Source organism: Telopea speciosissima, chromosome 8 (assembly GCF_018873765.1).
Source record: "Telopea speciosissima isolate NSW1024214 ecotype Mountain lineage chromosome 8, Tspe_v1, whole genome shotgun sequence".
Lineage (NCBI taxonomy): Eukaryota > Viridiplantae > Streptophyta > Magnoliopsida > Proteales > Proteaceae > Telopea > Telopea speciosissima.
Window position 1 is genome coordinate 7,814,396 of NC_057923.1, and position 18,341 is coordinate 7,832,736.

Consider the following 18,341-nt stretch of genomic DNA (forward strand, 5'->3'; position numbering starts at 1 on the left):
ACAATCTACAACTAGGGGGGGAGGAGGGAGGGGGAGAAAGGTGCTTTTTTTTTTTTTTTTTGGCACAATACGCAATCCAGGAGAATCGATCCCTTGATCTCCTGGGGGGGGCATGCACCAACTTGCAATGCCACCAACCAACTGAGCTAGCAGTTGTTTGCCTTTCTTATGAAATAGCTGCGGCTATGGATGCGGATATTTCAGGGCAAGTTGCCTTGTACTCTAATTTTATACAAATAAAAAGTGGGCATTTTTCTCACACAATCTAATAATTGCCCTAAAAGTCTACAGATCTAGATCTTCTACAGTGCGGTTGCTCCAACGTCCTATGCTGTGTAGACACAAGGCGGTGCATAATAATCGCTTTACCTCCATTCGGGTAAGGCGCTAGGGTAGGAATAAGACGGTCATTATGCACCGCCTTGTATTTGGGCAGCATAGGTCATTGGGGCAGCCGTGTCGTAGAGGATCTGAATTGTCTACCAAATAGTAAAGTTTCAGCCTAATGTATGTATCACACATGTCACTGTTCTATTTTAGATTAGTAGGAAAAAATTCAACAATTTGACATGTTGTGGGCCAAATGATTAATTTACCTTAATATTTTATTATTGATGACCATTTCATGTGATCCTCTATATCTATCATCCAATGGATAGAGTTTCCACGTCACTATGGGATTCTTGGACTATAAAACTCAATTGGTCCTCGTGACATCCGATCTATGCTCTTTACCATGCATTACCTAGCAAGTGGAGGCTTGAAAGATAGAGTTAAGGGTGTCAATTGGGTACGGAACTGGATAGTTCGGTTCCAAGTAGTCAGTGGGATCCAGATCCGGACCAAGTCCCAGAATGGTTCTAGAATTGAATACTCATTCCGTTCTTAGACGGTTCCGGTTCAGATCTGGTTACAATCTGGTTCTTGTATTCAGTTCTTATCTGGTTATTACATCTGATTACTATATCCAATTTAAATCCGTTCTTAGACGGTTCCGGTTCAAATCTGGTTACAATCTGATTCTTGTATTAAGTTCTTATCTGGTTATTACATCCGATTACCATATCCAATTTAAATTCGGTTATCCACTCAATTGACATCCATAGTCTACGACAGATCCTTCATTTGCAGTTTGCTTATTTACCCCAGGGAAGAAGAAGCAGTAAAGACTAAAGAGAAAGAAGTGAGAATTGAAGGGTTAAGTTAACCACGTAAACGTCAGTGAGAGTCTTTTAAACCTAATAAAATATTAGGGTTTTATGTTAATTTTAAGGCGGGTATTCAGTCCGGATCCGGATAGATCCGCCGGATAGGTGGGTAGATTCGGATCCAATCCGAACCGAATTATAAAGACATTTTCAGTTTCAGGACTTAACCATATTAAATTCGATCTAGATAGGAACCGGGTATTCGGTCCAGATCCAGATTCGGTACTTGGTTACTGGTTACTCATTGACACCCTTAGCTGGAGTAGACTAGCGTGCAACTTATAAATACGCTCTTGTATTGTTCTGATAGAAAATATAATCAAGATAGACCATAACATTTAACATGTAAAGTGTAAACTACTAAATAAGGAGTAAGAATTGGTTGTGGCTCATGAATTTGCGATTAGAAACAAAAAAAAAAAATGAAAAAGTTGCTTACGACGAAAGGTTAACCCAGGAATCTAAGGTCATCATTACTCTCTTCTTCCCTACACATCGGAGGTCCAAAATGCCCTTCATTCTCCTTTACACTCATCCAAGTAGATGCTTCACTTCTAACCCAAACAATGTAGAAAATGGTTCTTGACCAAGTTCAATTGTGGACCAGTATTATGAAACCGGAAAGTTTTATCCTAATTTTTGTAAATTTATAGACCCCAGGGCCCCTTTCCACAGTATAAGTTTCAATCACTATAAGTTGATGAAATGGCAAAACAAAGCATTGAAATAATCTAAGTCTCTGGTTGGTATGCATTCTTGGAATGCATTTCAGGTCAATTTTGCATTCTTGGGTGATAAACATAGTTGTTTTTATTGTCCGAGAATGCAAAATCAACCTGGAATACATCCCAAGAATGCATACCAAATGCAGCCTAAGACTATCAAGAGGATCCGTGGGGTTACTTACGGGATCCATGTCTGCATAGATATATATGGGAAACAAGCCTCTGAAACTTGAATGCACCCAATGAACTTTCATCCTCTCAAGTACGGTGCACTGTCCAGTGCAACATACATAAGAATCCAACCGTAAAAATATGGGCAGTTACGTTCTTTTATCCTTTCAAGGGTTCGGTGGATGGTTGGATTCTTAAGTGTGGTGCACTGGGCAGTGCACCGCACTTGAGAGGATAAATTTCTGTATGATATGGATACAAAGATAACAATAAAATTAGGTTCAGCCGTTGAAGCCAAAGCAAAAGCTATTGAACAAGGTGTCAAGGATGCGATTTCGAAGGGCTTCGAGCATCTAGAAAATGGACAGACTTTTTGAACTTGGCTTTGTGGTTATCCTCCCAAAACACAGTAGAGTGGCCTTGGACTCTCTTTGTTTGCCTCTATGATATAAAATGTTTAATGGATAAACTCAGCTAGGACTTCGAAACTTTCAGCCTGCATGGTTGTAACTTTGATGCTTAATTTCTTTTTAATATTATTACTTTTCAACAAAAAAAACAAAAAACAATAAAAAATAAAGTTCAAGCTGACAAAGTAGATAAATGGGAGAGGGATTTGGGTCCTTTGTAGCGCGACAGGGCTTGTAGCACACATCCGACGGCCCGCAATGCTCGGGCATGCAGTCCAACACACAGGTGGGGTGTTGGGCTGCGTGCCCGGACGCTATAGGCCATTGGATGTGCGCTACAGAGGAGCCCCACGCATGAGAGAGTGCAATTCTTGAACCCAATTTTATACAAATGGCTTGTTAATTTGATAAATCAAAACCTTTGACTAGGAAGAGGACAACATACATTGATCAAATATCAAATTTGGGCCTAATTTGATCATACCTTATGCTATAAATTCTTCGACTAGAGAACAGACCTCGATGCAATGGTAAAATTGCTCCATTGAGACCAAGTGGTTGTGGGTTCAATTGAGCAACGTTATTATTGCACCAACGTCCACCCATAGTTAGCAAAAAGGGGAACGGTAATAAAACGGAGTTTTACGGTACGGGTTTTAAACGGTAAAAAATTGCAAACGGACGGTCAAATAAAACGGTCAAAAAAATAGAGAATGGTAAAAAACGAAAAACGGACGGTACGGATTTTAAACGTTTATATTTCAAAAAAAGGGAACCAACAAAACGTCACTATTCTCATATAAATTGAGGAATTTTTATTTGAAATCCATGCTTCTATTTCCGGTATCCATGCACTGACTTTGAGTTGAAGGTGATATCATGAAAAATGTAGCCCTTCGAGTCATCTTTACGTCGGTGAAAGAATCAAGCCGATCAGAGTTCGGGAGAGAGAGATATGGTCAGTTAAGTCAAAGGTCTTAAAAAACGCCAAAAAAAAGGGAACGTGTTTTAAACGCGTTTAAAATGGGAATGCTTGCCGTTTGCCGTTTTTTACCGTATGTTTGGGAAGCATATGGCAAAACGTATTTAAAACGGTAAAAAACGGAGTTTTAAACGCGTTTTTGCTAACAGTGCGTCCACCCTCTGAATATTTAAGGATAAAACTAGAAAATACGGTATAAGAGAACTACAAGAGAAAATTTATAACTAAACAAGGGCAGTTTTGATTTCTTGAAAACCTGGTCCAGTGGTCTTTCTTCTGAATCGTTATCCCCTCCAATTTGCTGCCCCCTCCAATTCCTTACATGGGGGCGGAAATGACCACCCTATCCCCTGCCCAAAAACACTGCCCAAGATGGGGCCCACTCCCCCCTATTAGAGGAATTGGAGGGGATAATTATTCGAGTTTTCTTATCAGCTCTAGGACTTCTTCAGTTTGGGTTCTGATTTGTTGTGGTGTTTTATTTGTGATCATGAGCATATTTGGCAATTCATACTTGTTATTCGCAGAGTTCACCTAGACATTATAGTGAAGTGGACAATAAGTCATACTTCTTTTGAGATAGTTCTTGGGATGTTCAGTCAAAGCGACCCATTGATTTTGTTTCCCTTCCTCCATATGCAAGGGTAAGTATTGAAGCTAATAACTTTATTCACCACATCATAGAGGGTGGGCCTCGGTGCAACGGTAAGGTGGCTCCATTGCAAACTGGTGCTTGCGAGTTTGAATCAAGAAACAACCTCTCACCGAAACAGGGTAAGGCTGCGTACATATCGGACAAAATGACCCTAAGTTTGCTTTCTTGTTCATCAAATGTCAAAATATAGAGATCTTAAAAATTATATGTCGATTTTATTCATTTGATTTGGAGCAAGAACAAAAACAGAAAGCTGTTCAAAGTCACAATTGACACTACTAATATATGTACTTGATCAAATGCTTGTATAAGAAGAACAAAAACTAGTAAGGGTTGGCTATTGCTGCCCCCATTTGAACTAAAAACAACCACCACAAAAAAAGACACAACATGGTGGACATGACAGTATTCACCTCTATTAAAAAGTAGACCAAGTAAATATTGTAATGAGATCCTAATTACTGGGCGATCTGTGATCCTTGAAGAAGTCCATCACGAATTTGGGTTGCAACATCACGAACAGCACCAGGTCCATGAGGGATAAACACAGCAGATGATTTAGAGGAAGCACCAATCTCCTTCATGGTGTCAAAATATTGAGTGACAAGAACCATGTCCATAACATCTTTTGCAGTTGTCCCTGGAACATTCACTGAGAAGCTTAATACACTGTCTCTCAACCCATCTACAATTGCTTGGCGTTGACGAGCAATACCCAACCCCGACAAATATTTTGCTTCAGCTTCCCCCTCCGCACGTTTAATTTGAACAATCTTCTCAGCCTCTGCCTTATCAGTTGCTGCTGCCCTCAGTCTTGAAGCTGAAGAAATTTTGATAATTGTCAGAAAACAGAGGAAAAAAGCTTTAATAATTTGATGGTTGATATCAAAAGGTAGTGTCCTCTACATTGAAAGGAGTTATAGAAGCAGTAGAAGACTAGAGACATGGCTAATCTAGAGGATCCCCTATTCAGGGAATAACATAGGTTGGCTACTTGATCCCTCAATGTGGCTGGCACTATGAATGGTTACCTAGCAAAGAAAACCAAGAAAAACCTTTCCCCAGAGTTGTAGCACTGCTGTTTCACCACTCTCTCTCAACATCTAAGAGCAGAATCAAATGAAACAGGGACGAACTAAGATTTTATACCTGATCAGATTAGCTAGGAAAAAAAAGTACTTACCAGCATTGATTTCATTCATTGCTCGCTTCACGTGCTCATCAGGCTCTATATCAACAATTAAAGTCTGAACGATCTCGAAACCATAGGCAGACATAGCCTGGGGATCAGAGAGGAACGTGTTCAGCTTCTATGGTATTTATTGTGTAATTAATTAATAAAGGGTATGAGCTTATATGTTTGTTAACTCAATAAAAGCTCAAACTCATTTCTAGAATACAGAATTGACTTATGGGGGTTACTTCCCCCAATAAATGTCATTCACATTCTCATAGTTTCACTTCGTTCACTAATTAGTAGCTTACCTTTTCAAGCTCCTCTTCTACAGCTTTAGCAATTCCAGTCTTCTGCACGAAAACATCATCTAGATCGAGCTTAGGAACGCTTGCTCGGATCACTAAAAATTTGAAAAAGAAAACATTAGTCCATGGTGATCAACTTCAGACTTTTGCATGTAATAATTTTTTTAGTTTATAATCCATACCATAAAAAACATAGGCCTGGATTTGGGATTTTGTATTGCTTAGTTTATAGAAAGCATCACTCGCACTATCAGCCAAGGCTCGGTATTGGATAGATGCAACAACATTGACAAATACATTATCCTGCAAAATGATTCACAAGAACAAATATCAATTCAGTGATGAATGAAAATAAAAAAATCAACTCAGTGCAGTCATACTCTGTCTGGCAACACAGAAGTCATCACTAGGTGAATAATTTTAGAAGGCAGCTCCATAGCCATGTTTTGTGGTGTGATGGTCAAGGTATATAGAGACAGCTCACTTGGACCAAGAATTATCTTAGGAACCACATAAAGGTTTTCCTATTTTTTCATGTTTTTAGAGTCATAAAAGATAACAGAAGTGAAAGATTACAGAAACATGTCACAAGCTTCTCTCCCCACTTAACAAATAAAGCTTCAGGGTGAAAATGGATTTGAATTGGAGTTGAACAAAAAATTGTAGGAAAATAATAGAATGAATTAGAGAACTGACAAACCTTTGTCTTGGTCTCACAACGCACGTCCAGCTGCTGCAACCTAAGGGAGAGATGCCCAGCTACCTGGTTCCCAACGATCCAAGGCACACAATGGCATCCTGGCTCAAGAACATTCTCAAACTTCCCAAATCTCTCCTCGATAGCTACTTGGGATTGATCGACTTGAACACAGCAAAAAAGGTTGCCCATTTTCTCTATTTTCATACCATTCCAAAAAATAAAAAAAATTGTTCACATTAGCAATTTAACTTTTCTGTTAATTCCAAGTAAGAGTATGTCCCAAAATACATAGAGGAGACATGAGAAAAGTCCAATCAAAGAACAAGAACTTGTGTTTCTGTACCCAGGAAATCAAATTTAAGAAAAAGCAGAGACAAATAGGAAATACAATTTTTTCAGAGAATCAAGGAGCAAACGAGCAAACCCATTTTAATACAGATTTTAGACATGCCCCCAAGCTAAGATAGTTTGAAAACTTCCCATCCACACTCAGGAAAATAGATGGAAAAAATTCTGGCATCTTTCATGAAAAGAATCACCAAAGCTCTCTAACAACAACATAGTAAGAGAATCGTTTCACCACATCGAAAAGCAAAATGGGTTTAGGAAGAGATTAGAAAGAAAAAAAAGATTTCAGTGGTTCCCCACAAATTCCAGCAGCTGTAACCTTGCAATCCCTGGAAATGAATCCAATCCCATTGAGCAGATTCTTTTGAAAACACATGATTTCGAATTTGATATCTATCACATTGAAGGTTTAACAAGAAACCCATAATGAATTTAAAACAACAATCACCCAGCAATGAAATTTCAATTTACATAACAGATAGGAGAAGGAGAGGAACTTACTTAAGCTCTCTCTGTCTTATCAAACAACCGGAAGTATCAGACCAACGCAGAGAAGAAGAGGAACTGAATAATGGAATATGGGAGGGATATTTTTCCCAACACAAAATAAAGTTATGAGTAAATTACTCCCCCCTCCCCTCGATTATGCCTGAATGACAAACCCCTCCCCTGGGTTTTGAGTAATGACTCTCCCCTCCCTTGCATTCCCAAGATTCTAACAACCGTACCCATTCCGTTAAAAAGGGCTGTTAAGTGATGACATCACCCAAAATATTTTCATTTAAACCCCAAAATGCCCTTATTATTCTGATATACCAATAATACCCCTTAATAAAAATAGACAAAATCTCTTCTTCTTCTCCATTTCGTTCGAACATTCCAGCGAAAGTTTCCCTCTCGTTCGAATACTCCGGCAGAACCAGCGAAGATATTCTTCATTTCGTTCAACCACTCCAGCGATATCAGAGATTACGAATCTTATTTCTTTCGTTCAAACACTCGTGAGAACCAGAGAACTTCAAGAAGTTCAGTTCTCCTCTTTTTCCTCTCGTTGAACACTCGTGAGAACCGGAGAGCTTCTTCTTCGTTTCAGTCGAACACTCCGGCGCTATTCTTCTACCACCAAGTTGTTGAAGGTAAGGTGTTTCATCATCATATCCAGTCCATAAGAAGAAGAAGTTCAAACAAAGTTGGCAGCTCTGGTGCAATCACCCGCTATAGGTGGGTTAAGTTTGAACCCGATTGGAATTGACCATGTGTAAAAGGATAAAGGTTTGAAAATTTCTCTGAAGAAAAAAAATACAAACAAATGGAAATTCAAGGGGAGGTTAACTATGGTAAGAACAACAACAGTTGCCAGTGAAATAAACAATTGAGGATGCTTTGCCACCATTAAAATTGAATTGTTCTCAGACAATAAACACAAAATTCATTTTTTAAAGAAGGTGAATTATTTTCTACAATTATATCCATAAGTTCTAATCCCCAATTGAACTGTAAACTATTAATGGTAAACCATACGACCTTAAGAAAATTTAATTCATCAAAACTTCTTGTAACCTATCAGGGATACAGTCTGCACTTTCTTCAGATTGAAGAGATTTAGCACAATGAGCTTCCCTTGTCTTTCATTTCAGCAACAGTAGAGGTGCAATTAAAGTGTGTCCCACAGAAGATTGTGGAGACACTGTGCCCTGTGCCATGTGCCATGTGCACAGAAACGAGTGGCTGGCTAATGGGTAACGGGTATGAGCCAGAATGACGAATCGCTTTCTTAATACAGTTTTGTTTTATTTGAAAGAGAGAGAACGATGAGTTATTATTCATTAATCAGAGAAGCTGGATCATATCAATCTTCATTCTGAGTTTGTGAAAAGATTATGGATTTCCAATTAGGATAACTCCAAAGAACAGAGGAATTGAACTACTGGAGTCCTGAGCATCATAGTTATCGTTTGCTACTCTGTTTGGACAGAAATGATAAAATCTTCTTCCCCAAAAAACCCACTTGTGATCATTCATAGAATCAAAACTGTGTGTGGAGAAGTAAGAGGTTTTTGAAAAATTCATCACAAATGGGGCAAATAGATATGAGAGCAGTTCAGAACTTCAAACCAGATCTCCTAAAGTTGGATAGAGACCAATCAAAGATGCAAATAAAAAGTCAGAAATCTGATTTAAAGGAAATCCGCCAATTTGGCTCCCAACTAACTTCTCAAGTGTTTTTTTCTGAATCTTCAATAAACGACGAATCTAAGAGGTTATCTGAATCGGATTTTGATCCATTTACTGTACTCAAACAATAGAAATGGTGGCCATGGCTTTAAATTCATTCTCCTAAAAAAATGAAGAGTTTACTGTAAATTTCTTACCTCCAGTACATGCATGGAATGGAATCTCTAATCGTCTGGCATTAATTTGTTGATTTTCTGGGTCTGGGCTTCTAAAAGAAACGTTTTTGATAGTGATGGTGAGAAAGAGACGCACTCAAAATAGTCATAAACGTATCTTTTATCTGTATTTGAGCAGGTGGATGTTGTGGAGTGCCATTTTCACCAATAAATTTCCACTTTCCACTCATCTTTTTTGGTCCAAGCTGTGAGAGAATAACCGAGATGGGAGTTGGTTGCAGGTCCAAGCGGAGATGGAAGATGCACGTCCAAGCAGTTGCAGGTTGTTGCGGCAATGGCTGTTTCAGCAGGTGGAAGATGCACTCTCCATCTTCACTTTCTCGTTTCCATAGGTGGGAGACGATAGAGCAAGGAGAGAGAAGTTAGAATAGGGGTTTTAGATAAACTGTAAAAGGGTAATATAGTCTTTTCTAGGGGTTTTAGATAAACTGTAAAAGGGTAATATAGTCTTTTCCTATCACTTAACAGCCCTTTTTAACGAAATGGGTACGGTTGATAGAATCTTGGGAATGCAGGGGAGGTGAGAGTCATTACTCAAAACCCAGGGGAGGGGTTTGTCATTAGAGAATAATCGAGGGGAGGGGGGAGTAATTTACTCTAAAGTTATTTATAGGAGCAAAAGTAATATAATAAGTTTCAAGAAGTTGCTACCACGGGTGTCAATTCCATTCCAGGCCCGGCCCGGTAGGCCCGATCGAGCCCGCCCGGTTAAAGCCCAGCCCTGCTACTAAACGTGTCCGGCGGTTCCGGTGCGAGGTACTAACCCGTCGGGCATCGGATCGGACCGATTGATTTCAAGCCCGACCTAGATCGATCGGTTATAACCTGACTCAGCCCGACCCTTTAACTAATAAACTTCCCCAACCCTTTCCTCCAAATTTCCTGTTTTTGTTTGTTTCTTTGTTGGTCTTTGACATTTATTGGTTAGATACACTAACGTAGGTGAAATTAGGCTTAATTTATAGTTTTTAGATCTTACTTTGTTAGATGTGCTTCTATTTGTTGTTATGCTGCAAATTTTTTTTTTTTTCTACTTACTTTGTTAGATGTGTTTCTATTCGGTGTTGTACTGCTATTTTAGTTGGGATAAGTTTTATTTGACTTTGAGTTGAGGTGTATCGTGACCGCCCAACGGTGTGACGGTTTGAACTTAAAATTCTGATTGCATGTCAATTAGTAAACCCACACCGTTTAGAAACCGTTTAGAGTTAAACGGCTCATTAGCCTATTTTGGACCCGATTTAGACTCATTTAGCCCGAATAAGGCCGCCCCGATTAAAGACCGAATACCGATCGGCCGAAATGAAACCGTACCATGCCCACCTAAGGGAAGCCCAAATGTCTAAACGGTCGGACACGGTGCAGCCTGTAAAATTGGTGAGGCCCGGCTAGCCCCGACCGAGACCGACCGAACCCGACCAATTGACACCCCTAGTTGCTACAAATACAAATTGGGTTTTCAAGTTGGACATGTAGTTCATAATGTCTTTCCCGGGAGGCTGGAATGGTAGCATTATTAAAAGAAAAGAAAATGTGTATGGCCTGTCAGACCTTTTCTCTCACTTCTCATCATTAATACCGATAGACCCTCTTATTATACAGTCAGATATTCAAAAACGATTTATCCCCTTAATACGTCTACGATTCTTTATATGTTTTATATGTATGCATTAATAATAAAGGGAGAGACATAGAGTGGCAGAGGAGAAACAATGAGCCGCACGTGAAATGACTGGTACACCCTTGGACCTTTCGATTTGCGGGTGATTTGATTGTATAGGTGTAGTCAATAATGTCAATTGCATCTTATAAAAAAATGTCAATTGTATCTAATTATATAAGTATTAAACTTAAAATAATAAAATTTAAAATAGCATAAATTCCATCAATCCAAAGGAGGTTGTTTTTTGTAAATATCCAGAGGGGTTCATGGTCATCATCTTCAGAATACAATGAGGAATTAGGTAAAAATAGACATAGATTGATTAATTTGACTACTTCAAGAATAACCAAAAAACTAAAAAGAAAAAAATATCCAGGTTCTACCTACTTCAAGAAAGAAGAAAAGAAAATCTATTCATATTTAATTATTAAATTTTAAACTTGATTGTATATATGTATTGCATGATGTCAACTTAATTAGATAATCTTAAAAAAAAAAATTTATTTGAGCATGGAATTTGAGGTATACGTGTGCATAAATTTTTGCTCAATCCAATCTACCACGTAACAAAAATAGGAATTCTACGAAGACTTGGTTATGTGGTTTGTTAGACCAAAAAATCTTTTTCGATAAATAAATACCCAAAACACAAAGATCTTACCATTGCGTGATCTAGGAAGGGTTATACTTGAACCTACGACCATTAGGTTGTAATGGAGCAACCTTACCATTGCATCAAGGTTTGCCGTCTAAAAATTCTTTTCTTAAAAATATAACTATTAAATTCTAAATGTCATCGTATAAGATATTGCATAATTTCAATTGAATGAGTTAATCCCAAAAGGAATGGACCATTATTTACATATTATATAAATATTTCAACTTAAAACAATAAAATTAAAAAAAAAAAAATCACAAATTCCATCAATCTTGAGGCCGATCTAGCTCATTGGTTATCAACTACACAATACAACATAATTACGCATAGATTAACAAAGATTGATTAAGTTGACCCTTCTTCCTTGTGAACCAAAGGAGAATGAAAACTAAAATATTGAGTTTCAACCCATTTAATAAAAATAAAGTAAAATCTATAACGCGTATTGCATATTGTCAACTGAATCAGATAATCCGAGAAGGAATGGGTTGTCAGCACAAAATTGGGTATGATTACTTTTGCCAAACTAAAATATCCAAGCTCAGGAAGCGAGGTCTGGTGATCAAACCTTCGCCGTTGCATAATTTCTTAGGGCCACTCGCCAGAGGCTCATTAGGATCCAGAAGCTCCTGGTTCGTGCGTGGTGCAGGGGTCATGTACGAGCCCAGCGGGGGATTTAGTCGGCCTAAAGTCGGATACCCCTCCTGTCTCCCAAAAAAAAAAACCCAAGCTCAACGGCAAAGAAAATATGATATAATTCGAATCCATATAAGGTCCACATGGTTAAGGTAGGAAAGAGAAAACAATAAAAAAAACTCATATGAGAGGGTTATAGACAGGGGTGTAAATGAATAGCTGAAATCTGTGTCTGTATCTATTTAGCACTATCCGAATCCATCCGAAAGTTAAATGGATGCGGATATGGATAGACTATAGCTATCTGAAAAGCTATATTTACATGTAAAAGGATAAAATATTTGATCTGTATCCTTTTAGTATTATCCAAACCCATTCGAAAACTTATTGGATGCGGATATAGCACTATCCGAGTAGAATCCGATCCATTTACATCCCGAATTATAGATACTATCATCAATAGAATATAATGGAACACAGTTTTTGCAAATTCAATCGCACTAGACTATTGGCTTTAAGCAAGAGGGGCCACTGACCTTTTAGAGAGAGAGAGAGGATGTTAATGTATCAATCTTCTACTAATGTGAGTTTGCGGGAGAGAGAGAGATGCTATAATTGGTAGATTAGCACTTGCCCATTGAGTTATTGGATTAAATTAGGAAAGTGTTTAGGAAATATAATTATTCATTAAAAACCTTCCTCTATCCTCTCTCTCTTCCCAACACTACGTGGTTTTTTGTTATTTTCTTTTAAAATATCTATTTATTTATTCTCTCTTCAACTGATATATTAGTTAGTATGTTTAAGAAAACTATTTTATCAACTTTAGTTACAATGATATATAGGTATCCCTACACTGCCGGCCGAGTGCAGTTTTAGGCGAACGAGAGGGCCTCCATTGGAATCTGACACTAGGGGAGGGACATCTATGACATATCACTTCCTCACATGAAAGTGATATATGAGGGGATGTGCAATTTCATTTGAGCTGACGTTTGTACACAACTTTTGCCCTATTTATATATGGCGAGAGAACGTTGCCTGAACCTCTAGAGCCTATACACACGTAGCCAATAGGAGCGCGTGCACAAGCATCGCCCTAGACAGGATTTCCACCTTTGCATGGGAGTAACGCGGTACTTTCACGTGATTCTCCTAGGCACAAGAGCTAAGTTAATTTTTATTTTACCCACTTTTATTACAATAATATGTATATATATTTTTTCGTAAAATTACAATAATATTTCATATATATAGGGATAATGCTTTCTATCCAAAAGCATGACCTACATTAGTCGTCGACAACCCTGGTGGCTATCTCTCTCTTCTCATATAAATTGACATCTCTAACCCCATTAGGGGATCCGGCTCCTCTCCAGGGAGCTCAATGCACAGGGAGTGCCCAGGGGGCATCCAAGGATTGGGCTGTACCGCACATATCTCGGTGCATGTCTAGGGATGTGTGCAACATAGCCCAGTGGCTGGATGCTCTCTAGATGTGCTGGGCTCCCTGGTGAGGAGCTCGGATTAAGAGATAGGAGAGAGATACATCAGGGAACGCTGGCCTAGGCCACATTCCTAGACAGAATAACATCTCATATAACTTGTTGCTGCACCTTGACGTGAACCCGACCCATTAATAAACAAAGTATAGTGATAAATTGAGACACACAATTAAAAAAAAGATTAGGTTAGGTTGAGGTAATCTCGAGTTCTCGACACAACCTAAACCATGGTTTGAGGAATCCCTATCGGATTGGCTCAATCCCATATCGAGGTATGGACCAAGGGTAAAAATATAGAAAATACAATTTTTTTTTTGAAGAAAACAGGGGTAAATCTAGTCATTTTTAATTTATAAGTAGATCATCTTATTGTAAAGGAGGAAAAAAAATATACAAGACAAGGGCAACCCTTCTAGCCTTGGGGCTAAACTCGGACTCGGGATTCCTCCAACCGTGGCGGGAGCTAGAGGATCCATCCCAACAAAAAATAGGGGGATCCACCTGTAAAACCCCTATGAAATTACCCAAACACCCTTTGTTTTGCTAGGTTGGATCCTCTAGCTCCCGCCACAACTGGAGGAGAGCCAAATTGGCTAAACCCCCTAGACTCGATGGTTCCCAGACTAAGGGACATAACCTAAACCCACCGAATCAACTCCTCTTAGATCCTCAAAGAACTCCAAAAATTAAAAACAAAGATCAAAAGACCTCCATACCAATTATATCACTGGCACAATACTCCTCTCTACCCACATAAGATGCAGTCTCCATTTTTCAGTTGAAAAGATATTACTTGCAGGTTCCTTTCAGTCATTGTTAATTCTTGTTCTTTCTTATGAAATAGCAACGGCTATGGATGTAGATATTGTAGGGCAAGTTGCCTAGTTGCCTTGTACTCTAATTTTATACAAATAAAAAGTGGGCATTTTTCCCACACAATCAAATAATTGCCCTAAAAATCTACTATGCAGATAATTTCAACCTAACATATCACACCACGTGTCACTGATCAAGAATTAGACTCGTAGGAAATAATTCAACATGTTGCCTATCCCATGGATAGAATTTTCAAGTCAGACATCCATCTGTATGGGATTCTTGAATTATGAAGCTCAACTACTCCTCGTGACATTCGATCTATTCTCTCTACATGCATTACACCATTATCGGGCAAGCAGAGGCTCGAAAGTCAGGGTGCACTAACTTGCAATTTATAAGTATGCTCACGTATTGATTTGACAATTTAAAATGTATGACAAAATTTAAGCAAGATAGACCATAAAATTTAACATGTAGACTACTAAATGGAGAGTAAGAATTGGTTGTGGATCACGCCATAGGGTCATCCTGTGACAATCTAACGAAGACCAAGCATAAACTATAGACTAATCACATGCCCTTCATCAAGGTTGAGTTAATAGAAGAGAAATGAAGTTGCGATTAGACAAAAAAATTTGAAAAAGTTGCCTACGATGAAAGGCTATCTGACGAATCTAAAGTTATCATTACTCTCTCCATCCCTACATATTGGAAGTCCAAAATTCCCTTCACTCTCCTTTGCACTCATCCAAGTAGATGCCTCAGTTCTAACCCAAAGAGTATCGGTAATGATTCTTGACCAAGTTCAATTGTGGACCAGTATGATGAAACTAGAAAATCTTTCCTAATTAGGTCATCAAGTGAAGTTTATCTTTGTTGGCCCTAGCATATTTATCACATGGCATGTTGAATAAGATCTAAATTTTGTAAATTTATAAACCCCAAGGTGGAAAATTATTGTCTCCATTTATCTGCCCCTCCATTTCCTCCATTTCATCTTGATACATCCAATATTCACAGGGCCAATCAACGACCGCCACGTGTCATAGACGACCCGCCCCATAGCCAAGGGGAACGAACCGGAGTCCCAGCACCATTCGGGGGCGGCCACTACTCAGCGCGGCCTCCTCACCGGGCGCGGCCTCCTCACACCTCACCAGCGCCTCACCCAGCGCGGCCTCCTCACCCTCACCAGGCGCGGCCTCACCCAGCGCGCCTCCTCACCCAGGCGCGGCCTCCTCAGCCTCACCAGCGCGGCCTCCCGGCCTCACCCTCACCTAGGCGCGGCCTCACCCAGGCGCGGCTTCCTCACCAGGGCGCGGCCTCCTCACAGCCTCACCCAGGCGCGGCCTCCTCACAGCCTCACCCAGGCGCGGCCTCCTCACAGGCGCAGCATCATGGGCACCTGAGGTGGGGGCCACCCATCTACGACCCCGATCGTATCGCTAAGACTCATGTCACTACCAGGACTCTAGACCCTTAGAGGTCACGTCATCCAGACGGATTCAAGCACCAAGGACGTTATCACCACACGCGGATATCTATCCACCAAGGATCCTGATGCCACCAGGACACTCCCTCCCGCGGGGAGATGGCCAATCAGGATAGAGCCCCGTTACCTAGGGCCTCTATCCACTCAACGGCACAATCGTCAATCAAACGGGGACTCTCCACACCGCCATATGCTACTATAAAAGGCAAAGGTACACAACCCCATAGGGGACATCTAAACTCATACTGAATAATCACTATTCATTTGTTTGCGCCAGGAGATCTAACTTTGGCATCGGAGAGCCCTAGGCCGGGACCACACCGGTTCTCTTTGATTGACCCCTTTGGTCCACTTGCAGGTGACGGCACTCGCAGGACCGCTCGACGATTTCTTGACGCAACAGATTGGCGCCGTCTGTGGGAACGACGCTAGCCATTATAGCTACTAGCTCGCTTCCATACTCATTCAATGGCACGAAGGAAGACTACCACCACCAACAACGGATCAAGGAATGGATCACCACCCCCAGAGTGCTCTCGCCGCAGAGCCAACAACCAGGACCATGTCCCTCTGGAGGAGGAGATCCCCCTTTATGACCAGTTCATGATCGCCGAGCCCAATAATGACGAGGCCGACGATGTGGTGGTGGAGGTGACACCTGACCCGAATGCTCCAGCCACTGTGGGTCAGATCAACGACCTGCAACGACAGATCCTCGATGAACAACGACTCTTTCGAGAATACCTGACGCAGCGTGCGACATCTCACCGTCGGAGGACTTCACCATCAGCAAGGGTGGAGTCCATACCTCAACAAGAGCCAAACCCTAGGAGATCATCTCCCAGGGGCGCGAGATCAGAGAGACTTGCGCGACAGGCAACCCCCACTCCGCAGTGGGGGGAGCCTTCCCAGCATCCCAGGAGAACAAGAGACCTCTCGCCACGGTCAGAACGTGGGAGGACGCCAACACCCAGGGCGAGGGTGTCTAGCCCGCAGAGATCAGTCCGGAGGTCTGTGTTCGACGGACGACTAGAAGAAGGTCACGTACCACGACGAAGTCGGACCTGCAGAGAAGAAAGCCCCTCACCTTCACGACAGGGTTCATCACAGCATGACCATTCACCATCCCGCCAACACTCAAGGCGGGAGGGGACATCCAGGAGAGAGCGTGAACGGGGTCACAGCGAACGGGACGAGGAGCTCGATCAAAGACTCCGAGACCTGGATGAGAAGCTGGAAGGGTTGAAAAGCAGACCAAAGGAGAGACACATTCCATACCTGGACAACACCCCTTCTCGGCAGAGATCATGTCAGCCACACTACCTTCCAGGTATCGCCTACCCACCTTTGAACTCTACAGTGGTACCACTGACCCTAATGACCACATCAACTACTTTAATGGCATGATGACGCTGTATGGGGGGTCGGACGTGGTATCCTGTCGAGCATTCCCTGCGTCCCTCAAGGGAGCAGCCACATCATGGTTCTCCAGGCTACGACCGAGATCTATATGCTCGTTCGCAGAGCTATGCGAACAGTTCGTCACCCGTTTCCAAAGCAGCGTCAAGCAGAAGAAGACCACCGTCAATCTACTAAACGTGGTACAGAACCCTGGGGAATCTCTCAGGGAATACGTTACCAGGTTCACCAAGGAGTCCCTGGAGGTTCGAGACTTGGATGACCAGACACAGCATGCAGCCCTAGCAGGAGGTATTAGGGACCTGGACTTGATCAAGGACCTGGCACGTCACGAGACCAGGACTATGAAAGAACTCCTGGAGCGGTGCAACGAGTTTGCAAATATGGCCGAGGTACTACAAGCTAGAACAAAAATAATCGAGGCCAAGCCACAGGACAACAAGAGGTCAGCACCTGATGACCGCAACGAGAGTAAGAGGTCGAGGACAGAGCGCCGACAAGAGAAGAGCGACCGCCCATCTAGGAGGACAGACCGCCCAGAGAGAAGCGAGAGGGCAAGCACCCTGAGTTCACACCACGAACACCACCAGGTCCCGGACACTCATGCAGATCCAGGACCGTGACCTACTCCATTGGCCACGACCCATGCTAGCAGCGCCAGAGAAGCGAAACCCTAACAAATATTGTCTCTTCCACAAAGAGAATGGGCACGACACAGAGGAGTGCTATCAATTGAAGAGAGAGATAGAACAACTGGTAAAAGCAGGAAGCTTGAACAAGTATGTGAAGGGGAGACGTGACAACCGCTCAGGCCAAGGAGATAGAGGTCGCGACGGAGACAGAGTGGAGCCGAGACGAGAAGAAAGAAGAACAGATCGAGAGAGAGACCGCCCAGAAGAGCGGAGAGATGCCACAGAACCTAGTGGCACCAAGGGACCTCCTATCCTCACCATACTTGGAGGACCAGGGCAAGAGTCCACCAGAAAAGCTAAAGCCCATGCCAGGTTCGTGGGAGTGGCAGAGAAGCCCAGCAAGATAGCCAAGACTGAGGCGGTGA

General features: G+C 41.5%; 2 protein-coding genes across 4 annotated transcripts in view; both read right to left on the reverse strand.

Annotated features, from left to right (window-relative positions):
* LOC122670877 (hypersensitive-induced response protein-like protein 1) overlaps positions 1-7,225 on the reverse strand; it is a 14,171-nt gene extending 6,946 nt beyond the window's left edge. Inside the window, exon 1 of one of the 3 annotated variants that reach the window (XM_043867895.1) lies at positions 7,183-7,225. The gene's annotated coding sequence lies outside the window, so the exon portion shown is untranslated. Of the gene's footprint in view, positions 1-6,329; positions 6,337-7,176 lie in introns of those variants that run through there. The other 2 variants (XM_043867897.1, XM_043867896.1) reach the window with 2 other exon arrangements.
* LOC122670875 (hypersensitive-induced response protein-like protein 1) lies at positions 4,343-7,289 on the reverse strand. Its single transcript, XM_043867893.1, has 6 exons — positions 7,183-7,289; positions 6,334-6,525; positions 5,816-5,936; positions 5,637-5,728; positions 5,335-5,431; positions 4,343-4,971 (listed from the first exon to the last, which is right to left on the reverse strand). Exons 2-6 carry the CDS (start codon positions 6,520-6,522, stop codon positions 4,610-4,612), a joined length of 861 nt encoding a protein of 286 aa, XP_043723828.1. The 5' UTR covers positions 6,523-6,525; positions 7,183-7,289; the 3' UTR covers positions 4,343-4,609.
* Between the last annotated feature and the right edge of the window lie 11,052 nt (positions 7,290-18,341).